Raw genomic sequence first — 25633 nt, 5'->3', positions numbered from 1 at the left:
GAGGTCACATGGTAGAGGAGGAGGGAAGCCCTCTGAGAAGGTGGTGTTGGAGGCCCTTGTCCATGCAGGCTCCTCTCTACCCCTCTCTGCCCTCAGTGGGGCTTCCTTGGATGGGCCTGGGTGAGAGGGTCCTCCCCTTCCTCCCCCAGGGACTCTGCCCTGCCTAGAACTTGCTGTCTTGACCTAGACCTCTGGGCTTGTTTTGGAAGCTCTGAGGGCAGGGCGGGGGCCTCTCTCAGGGTTGGGGCCGAGGCTGCTTGGAATTGTGCCTGGGAAACCTCATCCTTCTCCACGGCCACCCTAGGAGCTTCACACTTCTCTGCTGACTTGGGGCTGTGGAAAACCTGGTGGTTTGGTCACAGAACCTCCCCTCTCTGACTCTCAGCATCCCCGCTCATGTACTGAATTATCCAATCAATGGCCACTAATAGATCTATTGCTGTGTGGGTCTAGGAATTGAGGACATAGTAATGAACCAAATAGATAAGCGGCAGCCCTCGTAGAGTTTACACTCCAGTGAGGAGCGAGAGACAAAAGCAAAATATAGAGTATGTTGAAAGAAATTAAGTGCTATGGGAGAAAAATAAAGCAAGGAAGAGTCACGTTAGGATGGGAAGGAGTTGAGGTTTTAAGGCTGATCAGGAAAGGCCTGGTGGAGAAGCAGAGTCTTGTGGAGGAGGAAAGGAGCCCAGGGTATCTGGGGAGGAGTCCTCAGGCAGGGATGTGCCTGGGGGGTTCAAGGAGGCCAGTGGGGCTGCAGCTGAGGGAACATGGGGGAGGAAGGGAGACACAGAGAGATGATGGGCTGATGGTGTGGGGTCTTAGAGGCCCTTATGAGGACTTGGGGTTTTCCTTGGAATGAAATGAGGAGTCCCTGGGGGAGGATGTCAAGAGGGGGAGTGATATGTTCCAGCTGGTCCTGAAGAGGAATCTCTGACTCCTGGGTCAAGAATAGTCCCTGGGCGGGGCCAGGTTAGGGGGAGGGGAAGCAGGTGGCCCTGATATGGCTGAGTTGGCGGTGACCTGCAGCAGTGCTGGCAAAGCTGTAAGGACGGTGACACGCTGTCTGATTTTGAATCCATTGGGAAAGTGAAGCTGAAAAGATTTGTTGGTGGATTGGGTTGGGATGTGAGAGAAAGAGCTGTGGATGACTCCAAGGTCTTGGACTGAGCAACTGAAAAGATGGTGCGGCCATGATCGGATCTGAGGATGACTGAGTGGAGCAGCATTGGAGAAAGAAAAGGCAGGAATCAGATTGGAGCTCATTCAATCTGAAACGTCTATCAGCTGTTCAAGGGGAACTGCTCAGGGTGGTTGATACAGGAGCCTGGAGTTCAGGAAGGAGGTCCAGGCTAATGACACAAATTTCAGAGTTGGCCTCTTACACAGGTAATAAAAGCCATGCAGTGGAACAGCTTCTAGATATAGGAAGTAAAGATACGGAAGAGTAGAGATCCCAGGACTAGGACCTAGATCATGTAGATGGAGGAGATGCAAGTAGGATCCAGCATAGGAGATGCAGCAGGAATGGCCAGGAAGGGAGAAGGAAACCCAGAGAGAGAGTGTGACATCCTGGAAATGGGAGTAGAGGTGTTAAGGCCAGCAGGTGATCGGCTGTGTCCAGTTCTGCTGATCACTGGACTGCAAGTTCACAAGCACAGGGACCTTTTCTTATAGTATTCTATGCTTGATCTCCAGACCTAAGCTGGGACCTGGCACAGAGCAGATGCTCAACAAATAATTTGTTGAATGAATAAGTAAGTCAAGTAGGATGAGGACTGAAAATTTGCCATTGGATGTAGCAGCATGGAGGTCACGGGTGACCTTACAAGAGCCACTGTCATGGTGTGGTGAGGACGAAAGCCTGTTTAGGATGGGATTCAAGGGATAGGAAGGGCGGGCACAGGACAGAGAAAAGAGAAGTGAGCTTATTGCTGGAGAGAGGATGGCATGGAGTCTAGCCTGTCTTGTCACATCATTAATGGGGTCATTGCACTAAAGCATGGCTTTCACCTTGTCACTGCTGTCCCTCATGCCCCCACAGAATGAAGTCCAAACTGCCCTGCCGCAATCCAGCTGCCATCCATCTTTTCATCCCAGCTTTTTGCTATCCCTTTAATGCTTTTTGCTATCCCTTTAATGCTTTTTGCTATCCATTTAATGCTTTCTATTCCAGCCAAACAATGTAGGTCCCAGCCTCCTTATGAGCTGTGTAATCATGAGCAAGTCACTTAACCTCTCTGATCCTCAGTTTCCTCATCTGTGTCGTAGGGATAGTTACTATATTTGCCTCATGGGGTTATTAAGGAAATTGAATGCTAGTATTCAGTTGGTATTCAATAAATAGTAATCATTTTTATTCCTGTTTTTGCATTTTTGCTTTTGCTAGTTCCACCCCCACCATAATCCATCTATTAAAATCCTCTTCAAGATTCTACTCAAGACTGTCCATTCATTTATGAAGTTAATAATAACAATAACAGCATATATTTATATAGTGCTTAATCCTTATTAAATGAGTACTTTGTATACATGAGCTCATTTAATTCTTGGAGCAGCCCTGAAGGGTAGGTTGTGTTATTGTTCCCCCTTTGTAGAAAAGGAAATCGAGGCACAGAGTGGTTAGATGCCTCGTATCAGGTGGCTCAGCTCTTAGGCACAAAAGCCAGATTGTTTCATTCCTCTGCTATCCTTTAAACCTTTATTGAATGTTGACTGCAATCCAGGTCCTGTGCTGAGGGTTTAGAAATGAAAAAGATTTTTCTGTGTCCTCGAGGAGCCCACAGCATGGTCTTTCTGACCATCTGGACCAAGGCACCTCTGCTGAACTCCTGCAGCCCTTACTGCCTGTCCCACTCACAAGGTGTGAAGGCTTCTGAGTGTTACCCTGATGCATGAGCCTGCAAGCTTCTTGAGTTCAGGTTTCTGTTCTGGGACCTCTGAGTCTTGGAATATTAGTCTTGTCTTACATATCACCTGGTCTCAGTAAATGTCTTCTATGAAATGGCCGTTTGTCCTTACAGCCTCTCAAGGTTGTTCATTCATTCATTCAACCTTTATTTATTGAGGGACTATTATGGACCAGGTGCTGACCTGGGCCCTGGGGATTTAGTGATTGACAGGACAGAGTTGCTGCCTACGTGGTGCCATGCACTGTGAGGTGGCATCATACTGCGGGGTGACTTCCTCCTCCCTCACTTGGAACAGTCACACCCACAGCAGGACTTCTTTTACCATTTGACTTCAGTTGGACTCACTTGGGTTTTGCTGGGGGAAGAAGGAGTAGGATTATTTTCACTGTTTGTCTCTTCAAAGTCAGGAAGGAAGAACCAGGGGAGTTTCAAGAAGCCGCTAGTGTTCCTATCACCTTCCTATATACCAACAACAGGAATATGTCTTTCAGTCTTTTCCTGATTGTCAGAGCAATTGGCTTACTTCATGTCAAGACCACTGTTACCAACACAGGGCCCTTTGAAGGCCACCTTTTCTTCTCTGACCATAGGAGTCCTGTTAAGTTTTTGGCATTCGCTCATTTGGCAGAGCCCCTCAGAGTACATCAGCATATGACTCATTATTGAAGCCTCCTAAAACCAATGAATCCTCCCTTCCCAACTGCCTTTATATGTAAAACAGCAGGTGAATGCTTTCTGCTCTAAGTTAGATGTAACGAACAGATGGGATGGAGTATGATGTCTATGGTCTCTTTCCTATGTTTTTTAAAAAAGAATAAAATAGATGAGATCAATAAAATGCCAACTACCTTTACTCTCCACAAAGGATACAATAAATGAGATCCCAAGGTAAGAGTCTCTCTCTCCCACCCCTCCCCCCCAACACACACCCCTAAGCTCTGGGTAAAGGAGGCAGTGCTGTCCGTTTCCTAAGGGAAGTATGTTTTCAGACTGCTTGCTGCAGAGTATGATGGTGACCTCTAGAGAAGGTCAGACCAAGAATGTGGAGAAACAGGCCACAAGGACCCCTCTGTACAGTTCTTTTCTCTCAGTAACATGTCTGACATATTACAAATCTCAGCTGCTAGCATCTGTGTGAACACCTCCCAACTGTGGTGTTCCAGAGGATTCATATTTTTACTTAAAAAATTGACAAGTCAACTTCTACTTCCAGAAAGATGGAGCAGAATTTTTCCCTCTTCTTCCCGCTGAGTACAACTAGAAACCCTAGACATTACAAATATTAGAAGACTCTGAAAGGTGAAGAGAAAAAGGTGGACCCAGTACAGATTTCAGGACCCAAGGAATGTCACAGTGGTGAATTTTCTTTTTGCCTTATGTGTGCTGGACTTGGAGATAAGAAGCCAGAAACCTAGAAATGTCACCAAGTACAGACAATAGAGCCCTTAAGTAGCCTGTATTCTCTAGCTAACAGTCCAAGAAAGGGAAAATCAAGCAAGACAGAACACTTCTAGATGATAACCATCCTCCTCTAGGCACACACCACAGCAAAATGATTGCGCTATCCCTGGCTACATCAATAAAGGCCAAGTGGGGAGCCTCGATCTCCACATTTGCCAGGCTGTAACAAGGTGCCTCAGTCTCTTTACCAGAATGTGTCAGAGAATTCGAGTAGGGACTTCCACACTTGTCCAGCAGGAACAAGGAACTCCTCCTCTTTCTTGCTGTCACAGGAGGCCTAGTGAAGTCTGGACTTTCAGCAATGCCTCTCTTGGTAACAAGGCTACTCTTCCTCTACTTCTCCCCACCCCATGGTGTCAGTGGAGGCCGTGTGATGACTAGGAATGAGGCACTTCTTTCCTTCTCTGCCAGGGAGGTACAGCGAAAGCCTAGTAGGGAGATCAACTGCCTTCCCTACCCAGGAGCAACAAGGAGTGCCCCTGCTTAGGTGTCAATGGAAGCTGAGTAGGGATTTCTATCCCCCTTGGCAGTAACAAGAGGGCACTCCTCATTCTTCTCCTACTGGAGCGATGTCAGAGGAATCCAGCAAGACAGATTTTAATAAGATCAAGCTGTGTTAATTAACCCAATTGTGGTAATCACTTCACAGAGTATACATATGTCAAATCATCATATTGTACACTTTAAAAATACACTGTTTTAGGAGTTCCTTTTGTGGCTCAGCAGATTAAGAATACAACTAGTATCCAAGAGAATGTGGGTTTGAGCCCTGGCCTAAAGTGGGTTAAAGGATCTGGTGTAGCTTTGAGAGCTCATATCCTGTGTTGCTCTGGCTGTTGTGTAGGCCAGCAGCTGCAGCTCACATTCAACCCCTAGCCTGGGAAGATCCATATGCTTCATGTGCAGCCCTCAGGGGCTAATAATAATAATAATAATTATAACGGTAAAAAATACCGTTTTATTTTTCAGTTATAACTTGGTAAGGCTGAAAAACAAATGAATAAAATCCAGAGTCTCAAAACATAATATCCAAAATATCCAGGTTTCATTAAAAAATCTTTCCTCATAAAAAGCAGTAGGAAGATCTCAAACAATGAGGAAGATCATAGTTGTTAACTCTGAGAAGAGTGAGATGTTAGAATTATCTGATAAGATTTAAAAGCAATTAGTATCTCACTGCCTCAGCAAGCAATTACCACACTTGAAACGAAAAATTGGAAAGTCTCAACGAAGGAATAGAAGATATAAAAAAGAACCAAATGAAAAATTTTATGGAAAAATTCAATAACTGAAATAAATTTAATGGATGGGCTCAGTAGTAGAATGAAGAGGATGGAAGAAATAATTAGTGACCAGAAGATTTTCCAATGTGAATAACAAGGAGAAAAGTAGGCAGAAATTAGCAGAATATCAGAAAACTGTGGGACTGTGACAATATCTCTAACATTTGTCTTAGGAGAGTCCTGGGAGGAGACGAGAAAGAGAACAGGACTAAAAATGTGCTCTAAGAAATGATGGTGAAAAGCCAAATCAGGTAAAAGACAATTTATAGATTCAAGGAGGTTAGTGACTAAAATAGGATAAATCCAAATAAATCTACACCAACATATTATCATCAAACTTCTGAAAACAAAAGACAAAAGATCTTGAAAGCAACGAGAATGAAAGGACTCTTTACATGGTAAAAACAATTTGAATTATGGAGGATTTCCCATCAGAGACTACAAAAGTTAGAAGGAAGTAGCAAAACATTTTTGAATCAATGGGTGGTGGGGGGAAAACCTCTCATCCTTAAATCTTACAACTGGAGAAAACATCTTTAAGGAATGAAGGAATAACCAAAGTATTCTTAAGAAAAGGAAAACTAAGAGAATTTGTCTCTAAAGAACTGCTCTAAAAGAAAGTCTAAAGGAAGCTTTCAAATAAGAGAATAAAAAAGGAATTTGGGAACGTCAGGAAGAAAGAATGTGCAAACAAAAATATGGGTAAATTCAGCAGATTTTCCTTCTCCTCTTCAGTTCTCTAAATTATGTTTGATGTTTGAAGCGAAAATCATAACACTGTCTGATGTGGTTCTAAATATGTGTGGGGAAAAGATTTAAGACACTATAAGTGGAAGGGTAAAGGGATTTAAAGCAAGATGAGGCTCCTTATACTTGAACAGGTAAAAATTATGAAGCCAGTAAACTATAATGTTAAATAGAGATGATGTAATACTTAGTGCAACCACAAAAGAAACCCTGCATCGATGTCAATATTCTGGTTGTGATGTTGTCTGATAGTTTTGCAAGATGTTATCTTTGGAGGAAACTGAGTAAAGAGTACACATGACTGCTGTGTATTATTTCTTACAACTGTATGTGAATCTACAATGAATTAAAATAAAAGGTTTAATTAAAAACCCAGCGAGTGCAACAGCATTTAATTTTTTTCCATTTAAAACAAAAAACTGGGAGGCTGTTGGTGTGTTACAAGTGAGCACACACTGTGGCTTCGGGGGAGGTTGGACGAGGTTGCTCATAGTCCCATCATTCAGGTTAGCCCTTCGCTGAACAGCACTGATTGCTGGCATAGTCGAGACTGTTACATTTTAATTTTTTTCTTCTTTGTCAAAATATGTTTGATTTGGGCCCATAGTAGATGGCGTTTAAAGACTAGAAACATAAGGAACTTGAAGATGAAGTACAAGATAATTAAGAGCAAAAAATGGCAAGACTGTACTGCTACTTCAAAATTACCTTCCCCCATCTGTAAATTGCATTCATCTGATTAAAAAAAATCCTTATATAGAACATCAAGATGTCTTTGGTACTTCAAAAAACAGTGTTAAGAAGAGAAAATAGAGTGACAATTATATCCAATTTGGCTTTTCATTTATTGAGAATAAAGGGTCTACCCACACCACAATGTGCTATTTGCAGAGTGCTTGCAAATAGAGGCCTGAAATCTGTCCCCTCCTGCCATTGATAAACAAAGCATGGAAATTATAAAAATAAAACAGTAGTGTTTTTAGCATAAAATTCCATGATTTCCAACATAAATTCTTGGAAAACAGTTTTTTCTGCTTGTACTGGTGCTATGTCATAGAGTTAATCCCAAAGCATTTTTAGTATACATATAGTTCCCAAACCAGATTTGATACATCATTTTTTTAGTATATATATTTAGTATAACTTAGAAAATTTTGCTTTCTATTATATCACTTTAAAAAAGTTTAAGGTGCACTTGTTGTTAAATGACACAAAGTAGAAATTTGTCTGTAATGACTGTATGAGTATTTTTAATGAATGCATTAAAACAAACTATAGTATACATATTTAATGATACTCTTAAATAATTTGTTTGAAAGTTCAAATCACTTCTTTGTCAGAGACCACAGAATAATGGCAAAACCAGTTTAAAATTTTTAAAGAGGATAGTAGTGAGAGGCGTTTGCAAGTCACACATCTCTGGGCAGTGTGGCGGGTGTGCATGCATTTGTCAGCTTTAAAGCGTCCTGTACACATCAGCTGTTATGTGCCCACTGGCACTTATCTAGGACAATTAAGAAATAAGGGTCCTTGTTAATGACATGTCCTCCATAACTGAAAATTACTATATGTCTGAGCACTGGATTGGTGTCAAGAGACTTCAGCCTCTTACTAGCCAGGGGTTCTTGGACAAATAAAGTGGGATGATGACAATACTAATAGATACCTCTCTCCCACAGTGAGCGCCTAAGGGAAGTCAAATCAGCATTTTATTTACATTTTAGCTTCTTTGTCCTTTGGTATGTTTTCTACTCCAAGTAACAGAAAACCCCAGTTCAACTAGTCTAAATCATGAGGAAAATAGAAATCTTGTTAGGCAGCTTCAGAATTAGTTCTTACAGCAGCTCATTTCATCAGTTCACGAAGGTCCTAGGTTCTTTTCCCTTTCTGCCACCATTCATGGGTCAACCTGGCTACTCTCAGCATCACAAGATGGTGACCATGGATCTAGGGGACCCTATGGTTAATGAGGGTATCAAGAGAGAAAAGAGGCACCGTCTCTTCTGGTGAATGTCTTTATCTCCCCAGCGAATTCTCTCTCACCCCTCAGCCAGCTCCCAGCAGGGAGAATGGGAGCACCATAACTGACTTAGACCATGATGAAGCAACTGACATCCTACAGGTGGAGAAGAAAGACTTCATGTTTGCTTTTGATATGACAAGGTTTCATGAGGAGGACAATAAGATAAACATACCGATAGGTTCAGAACAAAAAGTTTTCCAGGTACTAATTTGTAGAATGTGACTTCTGAGATCTGGACTCGCTGCCCCATACCCTATGGAATTGCATAGTGGTCTGGAAGGCAGGCTCTGAGTCCCATGCTAGTTCTGCCATTTGCCTGAGATAAGCTGTGTAACGCAGACCTAATGACATAGTTGTGAGGATTAGGTAAAACAGTTTCTATGAAGTGTCAGGCCCAGGGCCCAATGCAGAGTTAGCAATCCGTAAATTGGTTCGATGCTGGTATGAGGCAGTGATGATGATAATGGGCTAGTCATGACCTTGGATCTCTCAACAGGTGAATAGCTGTCTTTCCTGCTCTCACTCTGTCCACCAGCCACCATCCCCTCTACCCAACTATTCTCCACACAGCATCCAGAGTGAACAGTTAAAAACACAGAAGAGACAATGTCATTCTTCTCAGCAGCCTCTCATGGCTCCCACTACACCAAAAATCACATCTGAAGTCCTTATTCCTCACAGTCTATAGGGCCTGTGTGGTGTGGCCCTTGCTCAGCTCTCTGCCTTCTTCAACAAATCTGCCTGGATCCTTCTGTTTGCTACATTGGCCTTGGATCACATCAAGCCAGTTCCTACATCACATTTTTTATGCCTGTTGGGGTTTCAGCTGGAACACTCTCCCCACTGGATTGTCTCATATCTTGTCCCTTCATTCATGTCTGTGCTCTGAGCACCTCCTCAGAGAGAACTTTGTCATCTGCCCTCTTAAAAATAGCAACCACTCTTCCAGTTACTCCTTCTGGATTGTCTAGAAAACAACCCGAGGCAAAAGCTTACATGCTGTCACTTGCTGGAGGAAGAATGCAATCCCAGGGAAGCAAGAACAAGGAAGAAGAAAGAACAAACATTGAATGGGCCCTGGCTTTGTAATCAGTGTAGCCGAGGGCTCAGTCTCCAGGGATGTCTAGAGACAGGGCAAAGGGAGCTCTGCATCTCTGTATAGACCATCCAGGGAAGGAAGGGAGACTTGATCTGCTGGCTCCCTCCTCTGCCCCATCTCCCACTGGTCAAGGCCACTCTTCAGGTAGGAAATCCCTCCACTGCCACCACGTCTTTGATGTAGGGAGTAGCCCCTCCAAGCATCCTCTGGGGAAGCCAGAGCTGCAGGGGTCCAGTCTGATCGATGCGTAGGGATGGAGGTCAGCGTCTCCTTGTCATTTGGTGACATATGCAGGGCTTCCTGGTCTGAGCTGGTGGCATTAACAGCAGAGGGACCTGGCTTGAAGACTGTGCAAATAGCACAGAACAGTTGATGGGGTCACGCCAGCCAGGAAGGAAGGAAAGCAACCAAAGCCCTGGGGGATGGGGGCAGAGAGGTCAGCGTGGCTGCTCAGACTTGGGTGGTAGATAAACTAAGTCCGGCACCGTCTAAAACCATCTAATACATCCTCATCTTGCCTGGTTCTCTACATAACACTGAAGATGACCTGCCGTAATACTGCATATTCATTCAAATGGAGTGGACATTCACAAGAATGGACTCTCCCTAAGTAGGAGCTCATCTTTTTGAAGGTTCTCTTTTTCAGATTGTCATGCTCTTTGCCACTCTTTACTAATGAGCTGGAAAACAAGGTCAGAACAGAAATATCCCTTGTGATTAGAGGAGGGCGGCCCCTCCCTTGGCTGTCCTCCTCCTATGTTCCCTCCTTCATTACTCTTCCCACTCCCAGTGTGTGCTTTGGCCTGGCCTTCTCATCCCAGATTCTCCTTGTGCACATGGAATTCTGAGAGTGGCTGAGCTTCATTTCTTCTCATTACCAGGACCATGAATCTAGGCCCTGGGAGTTAGATGGGATTTTTGTCTTTGGAACAGTCCCAGGCGAAAGGGTTTGGTTGTTGATCTCCCTCCTCGTTCCCCATTGACAATTCCCTCTCCATCACTGCATCTCCTCATTTATCCAACTTCTTAATTAAAACTTCTACCCTATAGCACTTCTTCATGGCCTTGAAAACTTTCCCAAATCAGTTTTCTCTTGAATCAATACCTTAGCTCCATACTGGCTCCTCTTCTCCCTAAATTAGAGTTAAAAACACTCATTTCTGAGTGTGATTTTATTTTATTTTTATTTTTGCTTTTTAGGGCCACACCCGTGGCATATGGAGGTTCCCAGGCTAGAGGTTCAATTGGAATTACAACTGCTGGCCTATGCCACAGCCATAGCCACAGCAACACAAGATCTGAGCTGCATCTGCAACCTACAACACAGCTCACGCAACGCCAGATCCCCAACCCACTGAACAAGGCCAGGGATCAAACCTGCAACCAAGTGGTTCCTAGTCGGATTCATTTCCACTGCGCCACGACAGGGACTCAGTGTGACTTTAGGTCAAGGATTTTGAATTTGTTGCCTCCATTGCCTTGATTTCTAGATGAAAACGAATCATCACTTAAGAAACCAGCATTGATATTAGCCTCAAGGGAAATCCTTAACATCAGAGCTCTAGATCAGAGGAGCCCTAATTTCTAGCAATAAAGGCATCGACTTGCAGAATTGAAAATGACCTCAAAAGCTCATTGAGGATGACCATTTCCCTCCACCCATTTCCAGCCTAGCCTTGAGAGATGAGGAATTAAGGCCCAGAAAAGGTGGGACTCAGCCAGACTCACACAGCCAGAGAGGGGCAGAGGCAGGCGAGGGACGCAGGCCTTATGCCTGTCTGTCCAGGGCCCTCCTAAGATCCTGACTGCTTCTTCAGTGACCTCATCATGTAGTTTGAGTAACCTCCGATGCGGCGCAGTGGGTTGGGAATCCGACTGCAGTGGCTTGGGTTGCCGTGGAGGCATGGATTCAATCTCCAGCCTGGCACAGTGGGTTAAAAGAACCAGCATTGCCATGAGAACTTCCATATGCCACAGGTGCAGCCATAAAATACGGCAAAAAGAGGCTCATAATGTGGTTGAAGATTTACTAAGACATTTTTGGACTGGCAGCAGAATGTTAAGTTATGGCAGCCAAGGAAGACAGCTCCGTGTCTTTTCCCACCTGATCATGTGATCTCCGAGTCTGGTTTCTGAACAGGTATTTCTGGGCACTGTCTGATCAGCCCAGGGTGGACCTGACCCACAGCTAGTGACAGGGAAACTTTGGGCAGAATCTGGAGGAGGTGCTTTGCTGCCTCCTGATCCCCACGGCTGTGTGTTACTTCTGAGTATCCTGACATGCACCTGCAATCTGAAATGACTTGTAGGAGACACATCATTTGGCAGCAGTTTTTGGCCTTATGGTTATGTTTTTGGTAAGATCAGAAAATGAAGAGTTTTAAAACTGATCAAGTTTTAAAACTTCTTAATCTTTAAAAATACATTGATTGCCTTCTTTGTGTGTCTCTGAGTTTTGCCTGGCTAAATCACTCACCAATAACTTACTGCCAGGGGCAGTAGTTTGAATTTATGTTGCTTTTGAGCTTCCTTCTTTCAAACTTACTGAATTGTATGATTTCAAAGCTTAATCAATTTTTTTTAAAAAAAACTAGGCATCATAGTTGGCTACTGAGAATCATCAATATGCTCGTGAGTTCTGAAGCAGGGTTTCAGGCCAACTCTGAAATTCTCTGTGTAAAATCTAGCCTACTTTCCAAGGTGGGAGTATTATTAAACCAAGAATTGCCCTGAGAGGTGAAAACACAGAGCAATTCAAAGAGGTGTCAAGGTCTGCTGGCGTCTGATGCTGCTTCCCTGCAGGCTTGTTTTATTTCGTCATTCACACTTCATCTTTTTTATTCCAAGGTGACTTTTAATTCCAGTCTTATTTTATGCACAGTGGTCACAATAGCTCACTTTAGAGGTTAGCATTATCTCAAAGGGATATTTCCTACATCCATTTTGCAGCAGCTACGTTTCCCCCTTCTTTGGAAAGCAGAGAAAGTTTGTGAAAGTCCAGTGCCTTTCCTGCATGAAACAGAGCTATTTCTGATCTTGGTTGATCCACAGACCCTGACTTACATGTGACCCTGAGTTATTAAAAACACATACCCCAAGGCCTGCCTTGGTTATGTAATAAGCCATTAGGCTGACTCAGGGACTTTGTGCTCAAAATTGAGAACAGAAACCAGCTTTTCCAAACACCTCTAAGTCTGGGAAGGGAGCTGAACCCAGCCTTCGAGCTGTGAGGCTCCATCTTTATTTATTTGGCTTTGTAGAGCTGTACCTGCAGCATATGGAAGTTCCCAGGCTAGGGGTTGAATCAGAGCTGCAGCTGCTGGCCACGGCCACAGCAATGGAAGATGCGAGCTGCGTCTGTGGCCTACATCACAGCCTATAGCATCTGCTGGATGTGAGACCCCATCTTGATCACCAACTTAGAATTAAATTTCAGGGGGAGGCTCAGCATGTTTCCAAACTTCCCTGCTTCTTTTTATGCCCGGTCTTTCTTGTTTCCAATAAGGAAAGTGCCGTTCCTTTCTGGGTCCAGCGACAGAGAATCTGGCCTCAAGCCAGCCTTGGAGGTTCAGTCATGGGTGGCCTTGGCAAAGATTCATGGTCAGTTTTGAGAGAGCATCCTGCCTGCCAAGGCCAGGAGCACTGAGCATGGAGTAGTCTTTTTATCCTTTTGAGCACAAATCATGGTACCCACGGGGAAGTCACAGCAGAGTGAGACCTGGAAGTCACCCAGGTTTCTTCCAAGTCCTTATTTTACAGATGGTGAAACATACCAAGAGCAGAAATATGACTGGTTCTCTGGGTTACAAGCTGAGCGGTAGTAGCGGGAGGATTCCAGGACGAAACCCATGTGAGGGCAGGGACCACGCAGGCCCAGCCACTGCTGTCTCCTCGGCACCTAATACAGGGCCTGGTAGACAGCAGGGCCCGATAAATATGCTGAAGGAAAGGACAAATCTGATACCTCTTCCTCCATGTCAGCTCTCTGAATTCTTCCTCTTCTCCTGATATTTAACTAATCTTAAACTTAGAAACGCCGCTTAGCCCCTCCTCCAAGCCAGGAAAGATTACAGGGACATGGACAAGACACTGTTCCCCTAGGCCAGGAAGTCACCTGGTGCCCACACAGCCAGAGCAGGAGGCTTCCCCAGAAAGGACCTTGCAGATGACTAACCACCAGCCAGAAGTGGCTAGAGTCTTCCTTCTAAGTTTGATGCCAGGTTGGAGCTACACTATGGCCATTTGGGGGGGCCCTGTTGCTACCAAGTTGTTTCCAGTTTATTTGGGCACCAAGACTGATCTCTAAGCCAGTTAATAAATAAAACCGTCCCTGGGATGTGGGTTCCAAAAGTTGTGGATGTTGAAGGGGGATCCAGAAAGGTTTGGGAGCCCCAGGTTTGAGGGTGAGGTCTGGGCCTCACGAGGGGTTCTAAGGAATAAGAAGGGACCCTCTGGTCATAGCTTGGCCAGGCTAGGCAAATGTCACCTGTAACGGCCCCCATATGCCCAGGATTGCATAAGATTCTGCAGTGGGAGAGAGCAGATTCGGAAGACAGAAATAAAAACTGCTCTTTCGCAGGTTGTTAGCCCTCAGAGAGCAAGAATGTCCCTTGACTTTGCCTCCAGGGACTGCTCTCTTGGTGCGGTGTACTGGTCACCCTCGGCTCCCCAAGCTATGGCAGCATCTTGATCAGCGGCGCATCTTGAGAGCACAGCCTTGGGGAACCCTTTCCCGGGAAAGAGCCAGGAGGAGAGGGGAGGAGGGGTATGTGGCGGGGTGGGAGGACACGTTGCCTGCCGGGCTCCACGCGAGCCAGGCCCGGGAGCGTACCCCCTCCCGCGCGGCTGCAGAGATCGCCCTGGAGCGCCGGGAGTCCTCCCGCTCCGCGTGCGCGCCCGGCCGCTCTGCGCACCTGCCGCGGGCCCCGCGCGGGTCTGAGCGGCGGGCGGGCCGCGCGCACAGGTGGCGGCGATTGGGCAGGCGGGGCCGGGAGGGTGACGTCACGAGCTCCGGTCCCGGCGGCAGAAATAGGGCAGCCGCGGCGGCGGCGATGCCACAGCAGCGGGCAGCGGCAGCTCGGAGGGCTGGAGCCGCGACAGCTTCCAGAGCGCCCAGGACCCGCCGACAGCCGGAGGGACCAACCGAAGGACGCGGGGCCGGGTCTCCCCCTCTCGCCCGCCGAGTCCGGCCACCTGGTCTTCCTCTCGGCCCCGGCCGCCGCAGGTACGCGGGCGCAGCTTCGGAGCGGGCGCGGGGAGGGTGCCAAGCCGCCGCCGCCACCAGCCGGTCCCGCCGCGCTCCACTGGGGTCCCGGCGCACGCGGCCCCGCTTCTCCCTGCAGGGCCCGGCCGGCGCTAGCTTGTCCTCACCGCTGCGCCGGGTAAGCCAAGTTTGCCCGCTTGCCGGGAGGCGGGCACGGGACCCCGGGACCCGAGCTAGGCAGGGCCAGGACTCGGGGTAAAGGCTGGGGCTCCGAGGCAAGTGGCCCGGGTCTGCAGTGAGGACCGAGTGACCGGGCTGGCGCGCGAAACGCCGCGCAGAACCTCTCGGGCCGAGCCCGCAGCAGGCGTCGGTCTCTGAGACCCTGCAGGTGCAGTTCTTGGGCTCTGGATCCCCAGCGGCCTCGGCGAGCCGGGCGAGCGGCAGCACCTGGGCTCGGACTCCTACCCTTGGCCCGGGCTGGAGCGCCAGGCGGGCGTCCTCACTATCCCTTTCCTCCAGCTTTGCAGGGAAACTTGCGTCTGCTCGCTGCAACCAGGAGGGCCCGCGGCGCCCGCCTGGCCCTCACAACCCCGAGGGCCGCTGCGCCCAGAGCTGAGCTGAGTGCTTGGACTCCGCGGAGGAGGCGGGGGAAGTACTCGGAAGCCCACCCGGCTTAGGCAGCTACCAGATCTCGTTCTGCCCGGCGACCGCTGTGTCAAGCCAAAGGCCGGTGTTATCTGCTCGGGAGTCACTAGTGAGCAGTTTGGGAGATGTTCAGGCAGGGGGCTTGGTCCTAAGAGCTTGTAATGTGGGTGTTCTCCGCACCTCTCTGCGCCAACCAAAAACCCGTTCCAAGTTTCGGGGGACCTAGGCGACTCGGGCAGAGCGCTCCACTTTGCGGGCGCGTGTCGCCTGGAGTTTGGGGGCGAGCTTGGCGCAAACCTTAGGGCCTCCCTTCAGCTGACAAAGTGGTGCCCGGAGCGCGTTCGCCCGAGGCCTGCCACCTGAGGACTTAGGCGCCCGCCCCTCTTGCAAGAGCAGAAACGAGCTGGAAGCAGGGTTTCCACAATGCCCGGAACGTGGCGAGCATTCCGTACAGCGCGTCCATCCATGGAAGTTCACGGAGATGGGCAGAGTTGACCCCTGCTAGGTCTGTATCCAGCCCAGAGAGTTGGTCCCCATGCAGTGCCCAGCCGACCTCGCTCCAGATAACTGTCGCCGACATTGATGAATAGCGCTTCCGCAGCTTCTCCTCCGCTCCCCTCTAGGTGTCGCTTCCGCAGAGGTTTCCGCCAAGGTTTCCGGCGAGGGGAAAAACGATGCCAGAAGCTCTGGTCTGTTCCCTTCGTAAATTTGTTGCAAACCTGTGCACCAGGAATTGTACCAGATGGGCCCCTGAGGCACAGACATCCCTCCCCATTCTCTGCGCCAAAAGGAAACCGAATCCTCTGTAGGAGATGGCACGGTGACCTAATAAAAATGTGCTCCAAGTATGGGCCTGTCTCACAATCCGTGAGTGGAGTAAAGGGATCAGGAAGAAAGTCGGATTTTTCCCAAAAGTCCCAAGTTTTTTTTTCCTACCACGAAGGTTCGGGGAAAGCCAGAGATGACTATTGATTGACTCTTGATGTCCCTGAAGACTGTGACTCTTAACAGTTCCTCTTAATCCTGGAATGGTCCAGCCAGGCTCTGGGACTGGGCATTGATCACGGGGAGGGCTCACCCGGGAAGCAAATGGTCAGGGGAGTGAGCGAGGTGGCTTCTCTGACTCCAGAAGCCCAGCAGCCCTCAGGCAGCAACTAATGGAAGACCTGGGCTAATGCCCCACAGGGCTCATGTCTGCTCCCTGTCTTAGTTCTGTAAGAAGACACTGCAGCATTACTAGATAATTTCTGCTCAGACACACTCAGATAAATGTTCACTTTCTTCTCATCCTAGGGAAAAAGCCTTCTCTCCAAAGACTTCAGACTGAGCCAAAGGCCATGTAAGAAAATAGTCTTTGATGTAGTGTATTGCAGTTGCTTAATAAAAATTGTTCCGTTGGCTTTTTCTCTCTTCAGAAAAAAATTTTTTTTTATCACCCTCAGTTGTTAATTCCAGGAAAGCTTTTTGTTCCTGAGAGGGGCTCGCTTGTTCTGGGTATCTGGGAGAACTTTAATACCTTTGGCTGTATCCTGGAGGTGTTTGAAGGAAGGATAGGTTGGATTTTGCTACCTTGACCAGCCAGCCACTTAGAATTATTTTCCTTCTAAAGGCTGCAGACTTTTTTTTTTTTAATGATTTTCATGATCTTTTGTTTGACAAGATTGTATTTCAGAAACTGGCATTGACTAGTCAAGATTCTCTAAAAATCTACCTTAACGGCTCCTTTGCCTTTTTTTGTTTGTTTGGGTATTTCTTTGCAAATTCAGCATCATGTGATGCTGTGTGCTTACTAATTCATCAAATTGGGCAGTTATTTCAAGAGCACATCTTTCCTTACATTTTCTATCTCAGTGCATAACACAAGGCATGAGACTTCAAGTAAAACAGAACTTCAGTAGAGAGAACGTGGTACTTACAAGGTACGATCCCAATATTGAAAGAGTGAGGATTTCTGTGTGTGAATTTCATGGTAAATAAGAATGTCAGAGATTTACACATTGCACATAGAGTAACTTAGACATCAAATTTATCAATGTTTAAAAAATTAACCTGAAGTATAGAGTAGGTAATTAATGGGAAATGCAATATAGCTTCATTATGGCTTGCTTTGGGGAAGCTTGATATGTTTCCACGCCTAATTTCCCTGGGTGGGTATGTTAAGGGCTATTTTAGGAAGATTGAACCCCTTTCTTTTTTTCCTAAAACACTCACAAGTCAAAATTGAAGTCCTATACCTTTCAAAAGAAACTACCATATGGCCTCTTGGTGTTAGGTTGAGGTTGATAGGCCTTTTTGTCTGTGACCACTGGGCAGACAGATAGAAGAGAACTGTGGGGTTTTTGTGGTCCCTAGTTGGTTTCTATTTGTTGGCTGCCAACATTGCTTGTGTAGAATGCAACGCACCTAAAAGTAATTGGCTAGAGCATACACTTTGCTGTTAGAAAGGCTGGAAATTCAGGTGCCCCAAAACCACAAACCTTGCCATTCTCTTCAAGATTGGGAGTTGTTGCTTGGTTCTGCCAAATCATCTTTATAATTTCTGGTCCTTTTGGTTATAAAGAGAAGCTATTTCTGTGTGACTACTCCATAATGTCTGGTTTGATAATGTTACCATATTCCGGGAGACAGGATGAGAATGAACTGGTGAATAATCTTCCCCAAAGCTCCGAGGGTCAGAATTCTCACTCTTGGAGTTCCTGCTGTGGCAGAGTGGGTTAATAATCGGGCTTGTCTCTTTGGAGGCACAGGTTCGATCTCTGGCCCAGCGCAGTGGGTTAAGGATCCAGCATTGCCACAGCCGTGGTGTAGATCACAGCTCTGGCTCAGATTAGATCCCTGGCCCAGAAACTTCCATATGCCACAGGTGTGGCTGGAAAAAAAGCTTCCCATTCTTGCCAAGCAAGGCTGATTCCTGGAGGAGGAAAGAGAATTTTGTATTTAATGTTGGTGCTTCTCTCTGGCCTTGGACCTTGTTTGATAAAGAGCTTACATGTTGGCGCATGTTCCCTGTTGGGGTGGTTTGGAATTTACATAGTCATACTTATTTCTCCCTGACCATTTGCATGCTATGTTACATTTTTTCTAGTTTCTTCAAAAAGCAAGTCAGTATTTGGAATGTTACATTCTACAGATTTATAATACCTCTATAATTTTAGATGCAAATACAAGGTAGTACAGATATCAGCTTGTAACACCAGAAAGTCCTGTGGTTTTCACAATAGACGGGTAGATGGTTGAGAAGGGCCCGTCCAGAACTAAAAATGCAAAATCAATGTCTAAACATCAAATGCTTATAGTTCATACGTAAGTTTGTGATAATGTAAGGAATAAAGTGATTGCCTAGAGGTCAGGATGCCTGGGTTTCTGTCTTGGTCTGGCCACTGAGCTGATCTCACATGTTGTGTGAGTTCCTCAACCTCTGCTGTCTTGTCTGTGCAGTGGCCAACCTCGCCCCGATTCTCCTGAGCATAGGGAGACATGAGACTCAGGTGGGAAACCCAGCAGGAAGCAGTGAAGTACTTCTCTTGGAAATGAGCTGTCTTAAATATCAAGTGATGGTGCTTTATGAGTTGTTTGAAAGGAAAGGGAGTGCCAGATCTTTTATGAGAACAGTCTCAGGTAGATTTATGACCAATCTTGGGACTCCAGCATGGATAGAATGAAGCTTATAAACCTCAATTGATTTCAAAAGGTTGAAAAAGAGGGTTTGTGACCTTACTGAGGGTGCCTTCCCATTTCTGTAACAGGAAGATTATTTTCTTTTGTCTGAGGGCCGGTGGGGCTATTTTAACTTGAGAAGTGATTAATTTTTACACAGGTCCCCTTCCCCTAAAGTGACTGTCTACCAGCCTGGCATGCTCCATGCCTGGCATCCTTTGCATCTCCTCACAGTTTCTTTATTTCAACCACATTCCTTCTCGGCCAATAAAGACAGCAGCGATGAGAGCTGAGGGGAGCATGCTGAGTGGTCCTATCTGGGGTGGGGTGTAGACGGGGGCAGTTTGGCTTCCCCAGCTCTGCTCCTCTGGCCTTGCCATGAATGCTGGAGGAGCCCTTGGCATCTTTCAGAGGAGAGACTTGGAGTTCATGCCTCCAATCTTGATCTACTGAGAGTTTTTTTTCCCCCATCATCTTAAAAACAACTATTCATCCACATAAAACATTGCTAAGAAGCAGCAGAAAAAAAGCAAAACAGCAGAGGGCGAGGATTAAGAGTATAGACATTGAGTCCTTCTGGCTGGCTTTGAGTACCACCCCTGCCACTTATTTGCCACATGGCAGGGTCCTCAGTCCTGTCTGTGACCCATCTCTGTTGTCTGACCAGGGGCATAATCACGGCCCTCTTCATGGAGTAGGAGTGAGGATTGTGAGTTAATACCCGTAAAACATTTAGAACAGTGCCCGACACATAGTGATTGCTGTATAAGTGTTAGCCCCCTAGATAGTCTCTCTTTGGTTATTAGACAGATCATCAACATTGATTTAGATGCAATATTAATTCTTTTTTTTATGAACCAAACTGTCATAAAACTTGAGTTGTAAATTTTGAGGCTGTTGCTGCTGTAGATGGAATGAATTGTCAATCACCGTGTGTGTAAATGACATCTAAGATGCATCCGCCGTGCTAATAAAGTTTGATCGAGTGGTGGCCAAGCTGAAATAAACTTGGCAGAGAGGTTGCCTAGGAATATTTCAGGAATTAGCCCGGCTCATTTGTTTCCCTGTCTTCCAGTAAAACTATAGGAAACTCAACACAAATCCGATAAAATCAGACACAACTCCAGGTGCTGCAGGTTTAATGGCAGAAGTCTGGGCACAAGCTTTTTTTTTTTTTTGGTCTTTTTAGGGCTGCACCCACAGCATATGGAGATTCCCAGGCTAGGGTTCAAATCAGAGCTGTAGCCTCCGGCCTACACCATGATTCATGCTGAGTCTGTAACCTAAACTACAGCTCATAGCAATGCCGGACCCTTAACTCACTGAGCAAGCAGGGATCGAACCTGCATCCTCTTGGATACTAGTCAGATTCATTTCCGTTGAGCCACAGCGGGAACTTCTGGGCACACCCTCTTAAATGAAGTGATTTGGTGCTTGCCAAAACAGTTGAAATGGATGGAGTTTATTCTTATGCTATCCATTAATAATAAAACATCAAAAATAATTGGTCTTGGATTACTAGCCAAATTGAAATCTACATGCTAGATATTGTGGCTTGACTATTTCATAACTCCAAGAATTGACATCTGTATGTTATCTAGGGTTGACTTTAGATTTTCTTGCTGTTTTTAGTTTATCTGGGCTTGAAGGCATGCCAAGGGAGACAAGAACACCCTTTATTCAAGTGTTTACTCCCTGAGCGCTGTTCATTGGAGGGTAAGCAGGGAAGAATTAGTAATAGTAGTATAGGAAGCGGTGTCTTTCTAGTTTGAGCTTAAGGTACTGTTGCTGGTTTTAAAAAAAAATTCCAAAAATCTAGTAACTGCTTTCTGCAGGCTCTGGAACATGGCACTGTACTCAGAAGAGAATAATTTATAGAGAGTGGGGAGTTGGCCTATTTATTTTTAGAAAAACTGGTTGCAGTTAGGGGAGTCATTTTTATTCTCTTTTAGTCCTGAATGTGATTTTTCCCTCCTCCTCATCCCTGTGGGAACACACACCCTAGCTGGAGCCCTGGATGGGGGGCGTGGTGCTGGGTGCCTGCTGACAGCTGCCGCCCTCTCCCAGGTGGTGGCGGAAGCCACACGTTCTGCTGCTCCACTCTGCCTTCTTCAGAGGGTGCTGACTGATGGTGCTGAGACCTGACCTTCAGATCTTAGTCACCTGCCCTATGTCTCTGGTACCTCTAGCTTTCCATTCAGAGGTCAAAGATGAACGGCTGAAGAAGCAGAGGTAGGGGTGGGAGCCTGTGAACCCTTAAAAAAAAAAAAAAAAGAAAAAGAAAGAAAAAGACACCTTCTCTTAAAAGACAGTCATAACGAGGGTGGGGAGTTCCCGTTGAGACGCAGCAGAAACGAACCTGACTGGTATCCATGAGGACGCAGGTTCAATCCCTGGCCTTGCTCAGTGGGTTAAGGATCTGGTGTGGCCATGAGTTGTGGTGTAGGTCACAGACACGGCTCGGATCCCACGTTGCTGTGGCTGTGGTGTAGGCCAGCAGCTGTAGCTCTGATTCACCCTCTAGCTTGGAAAGAAACCCTCATAGGCCACAGGTGCGGCCCTGGAAAAAAAAAAAAAAAAAAAAAAAAGGCATTCATAACTTAAAACCTTGCCTTTTCATGGGTCAGTGTTATGTGCCCGCAATTTTTCGTCTGACTTCTCTTCCTGTGGGCATTTCTGTCTCAAGTTGGGGACGCAGAGCAAATCTGGTGCAGTGGCTCTGTTTGGGCCTGGAAGGCAGCCAAGGGAAACTTGGAGTGTGGCCCGAGTGTCTTTGTTTGGCGGCCCTGCCCCCAGACCTGGTGAGATCTCCTCTTGGGTAAAGTAGGGATCTGCCAAAGCTGTTGGCTTTGGGGGTGAGCATGCATGGGCCACCCAAACAGGCTATAAGGTCTCTCAAGTAGCTAATCATCTCTGGCTCGGACACTTGCTCTGGACCGTCCTGCAGCCGGGTCACGGGGGGTGCTGGCCTCCAAGATGCTCTGTGTTTTCATATCCCCAGCCACCATCAGGATGCAGTGTGGACCGCAAGCAATTAAGCACTAAATTGTGTGGTGCGCTCAGAAATCAATAACCCTTAAAGTTTCCTCGAGTAAGAGTTGTAAATTCTGCCTGATGAGTTCTATCTGGCTATATTTCTTAGAGATAACTGAAATTAAGTTTGGGATATGTTCACACTAGAAACCTGAAAAAATACGTTTAATTGGACGATAGCAGTCGTCTGTGTCTTTCTCCCCTTAACACAATATTTCCAGCACATGATAGGGAAATGAATTTTTATTATAGCTGATCTTCTGGTTTTGTTTTGTTTTTTTTTCACCCATGTAATTCTTCGATTATTTTCAACTGCCCATTTCTTGTCTTCTAGGATGTTAGACAGTTGATCAAGTGAACCTCAGGGAACACCTTAAATATTATGGAAAATCCTGTTATCCATTGGATGCTTGGATTTTGCTGCAAGAATGACTGGTCTTGAAATGAAAATAGTAGACCCTTTAATGCCATTTTGAAGTTCACATCTTGTAAATAGAGGTATTAGCTACAAAGGGGTCCTGCAGATTTAACATGATTGCTCATCAGCATTTAATGAGCGCTAGTTGTGTGCCCAGCTGCAAGTGCTTTCTGCAGAAACTGAAGCATGGACATATGGTAACCTAACAGGTGTCTCAGCCTTCTCGCCCTCATTTGTTTTTGTAGATGTAGTGGTAGGTGCATTTCAGGTGGGTTTCTACATACCAGCTGGCATTTATCCACTTCTTACTCTGTGCCTGACATTGCCTCCTTCAGTCCTTCCAGCAGCTCTATGAGGTACATACCCATTTTAGAGATGAGTAAACCAAGGCTCTGAAGTAATAAGACTTCTCCACAGTAGAACAGAAGGGCGGGTGCCAGGATTGAAACTCAGGTTTATCTGATTCTGGAGAACAAGTGCTCACTAACCACCCCTTGACTTATATGTACATTTTGCAATGCTTCATTCTGAGCATTTGTCACTTTCTTAACAGACTCCACAAAATGAAACCAGGACGCTTTTGGCTGCATCTCACACTGCTTGGAGCCTCCCTGCCTGCTGCTTTGGGATGGATGAGCCCAGGAACCAGCAGAGGACTGAACACGGGTGGGGGAGAGTCCCCGGCAGAGGTATAGTCACATAACGGCTGACATGACATTTAAAACTCATTGCTTTCCAATGTTACAGCATCTGATTTCCTTTCCACCTTTAGTTTCTATTGCAGTAGAAATTAAAATCCTACCCCCTTTTTTTGGTAGGAGTCAGAAGGAAGCCATGTGTGTTGATATGGAGGGAGGTTGCTAGCATGCTGGAACTCATGGTTTAAAATCTCTCCAGTGCCGAAAATGCATCCTCACATCCAGCTGGGGTTGCATGTTTTGTCTTCAACACAGACCCTCCAGAAAGTGGCCTTTCTCTGTGCTTAATAGCACTCGGAAAGGGTGACCCATTGGAGGAGCACACCCATGTGAATTAATGAAGTCTTTTAATTATAAAATATGATTCCAAAGTAATAGACTCCTTTTCACCTATTTAGATGAAAAGAACCAGGCTGAGTAAGAACCGGCAAGTAAAAGTCCTAAGGGAGGCAGCCTTAATGAACAGATAAGAATGATTAATGGCGGGTTAGGTATATATAAATGCTTCTAAAGTGCTTGAAAAACTTGTTCTCAAATACCTCTCAGGAGAGCCTTGCTATCCTGCTAATTGCTTAGTGAACTCTGGTCTGAAATAGGAAAGATGAGCCATAAGCTGCATCTAGCCCTGCTCAGTTAGTAGGTCTCATGCATTTGGGGCTCGTGAGGGAGGGAGTTTTTCTGCAGGAAATGGTTCCTCTATGCTGAACCTTAAGAAACGACTACAGCTTTTCATTAAAACTACCTAGGAGTTTCTTGATGATGGGGTGAATACTAATTCCTACCTGAGAGCTTTCCAGGGCATCTCAACTCCCATTGTTTTCCTTGATGGACACCCCTTCCTTTTCTCTGTGTGTGTTTCCCGTCCTGTGGAGTGAGGAAGAAAAATCACCTCAAAAAGTCAACACTACCGGAGAGTGAATAACGATACACAGTGGATGGCAGGATTAATGTGTTATTTGATCAAAAGACATGATTTCTCTTTCATTATTACTTAATTGTAATGCAATCCCAAACCTACAAGCCTTAATCTTCAGGGAGCTTCAGAAGTAATTTAATGTGCACACTTTTCCTGCCGAAGTTAGCATGGCTTCTTTTTGTGGTGAGCAGATGATTAAATAGAAACACTATCTCTCCCATCTAAATCCATGAAGGACACAACTTAATGCTCTTTTGAAAGAGTCTGAAGGCTGACTTGCTAGCGAGCACAGCATTTCCCAATGGGAACAGTTTAATTGTTACACTCATATCCATACGGAGGGAAAATGATCCCTTAAATCCTAGAAATATATTGTTGAATATGTAATAGCAAAGAGGCAAACACACAGGTATGTGTATTTCGTCTTACTATTGGGGCTCATTGGCCCACTGTTTTAAATCACTTATTTCAATTACAAGTTGAGCCAATTAAGGTGGGATTCAGCTGGAGGGAAGCTGAAGGTAAGTTGATAGCAACGTAGGGCTTCTTTGTTTTACTTGCACCAACAAGAAAGAGCAGATGCTGCTCATCCTCAGGAAGCAAGGCTTTTTGTTTGGGGGTGCTGTTTTGGTCCCACATCTCCTCCCAACTGATAGAGCCCCAGAGATGCCGTTGTCTCCCAGGTTTGGGAATTTTACTCCTTCGGGAAAAGGAGATGATGCCTCTAGGGACTCCCGGAGGCAGGAACAACTGCCCCATCTATCCAGTTCTCTTTGCTGTAGACTGAGTTTTTGGGAAGTGTTGTAACTTCTGCTCATCGAGTCTGCTTCTGTCAGCTGTTAAATGAAGCCCACGACACAGGATAGCCTCCAGAATGTTCAGAGAGAATGAGCAGAACATGTATTGTAACTGGCTGGTCTGCTGGCCTCAGGCATCCTTGATACATGGCCCCTCCCTCGCCAGGGTCTTTGTGTCCTGGTGCTGTTCCTTCTTTCCACAGAGGAAAGGAAATCAGCCCCTCTTACGAGGCCCAGCTCTGGTTCTTACCTTTTCTCTAGAATCTTCTTTGACCGCTCTTGATCAAGTTTGCTCTCTTGCTCTGAATTCTTTTACTAATCTTGCCTGCCTTCTTTCAAAAACAAAAACAAACAAGCAAAAACTCTTCTGTTTTTATTTTAGCATAGGAATGCAGGCTATCTTCTTCATCTTTCAGTGTGTAATAATTTTATGAGGAAAATAGAGGCTTATTGAGTTTCTGAGTCAGTTGGTATTTATTTAACATTTGGTCCTAGGCATGAAGTCACCTTGGTACTTTCAAAATTCAGGCTGGACTATCATGTATTTAAGTGAGTTTTTCATACCGCGTTTCTGGTGGGTAATGAATGGGCCCTCCAGCAAACCTTAAGAGGCTTACGGGCCAAGCCAAGGTTGTATCTCCTCCACATCCAAGATAGACCTGTGTGTTCTGGGTAGTTTCTTCTTTGAACTGTAGCTCTGAATATATCCAGAACTCACAGCCCAAACCATATTAAACTCCT

The 25633-nt window shown here is 45.9% G+C and overlaps 1 protein-coding gene across 2 annotated transcripts in view; it reads left to right on the top strand.

The window, feature by feature from the left end:
- Window positions 1-25633, top strand: part of FSTL4 (follistatin like 4) — a 610055-nt gene that overhangs the window by 161820 nt on the left and 422602 nt on the right. The window contains exons 1-2 of one of the 2 annotated variants that reach the window (XM_021084752.1): window positions 14525-14749; window positions 23035-23170. In XM_021084752.1, coding sequence (XP_020940411.1) covers window positions 14577-14749; window positions 23035-23170 — 309 coding nt within the window. In that variant the 5' untranslated portion in view covers window positions 14525-14576. Of the gene's footprint in view, window positions 1-14524; window positions 14750-23034; window positions 23171-25633 lie in introns of those variants that run through there. The other variant, XM_021084753.1, reaches the window with a different exon arrangement.

This window comes from Sus scrofa, chromosome 2 (genome assembly GCF_000003025.6).
Source record: "Sus scrofa isolate TJ Tabasco breed Duroc chromosome 2, Sscrofa11.1, whole genome shotgun sequence".
In the NCBI taxonomy this organism is placed as follows: domain Eukaryota; kingdom Metazoa; phylum Chordata; class Mammalia; order Artiodactyla; family Suidae; genus Sus; species Sus scrofa.
Note: the sequence above shows the minus strand (reverse complement) of the source record. Positions and strands in the feature narration are given on the sequence as shown.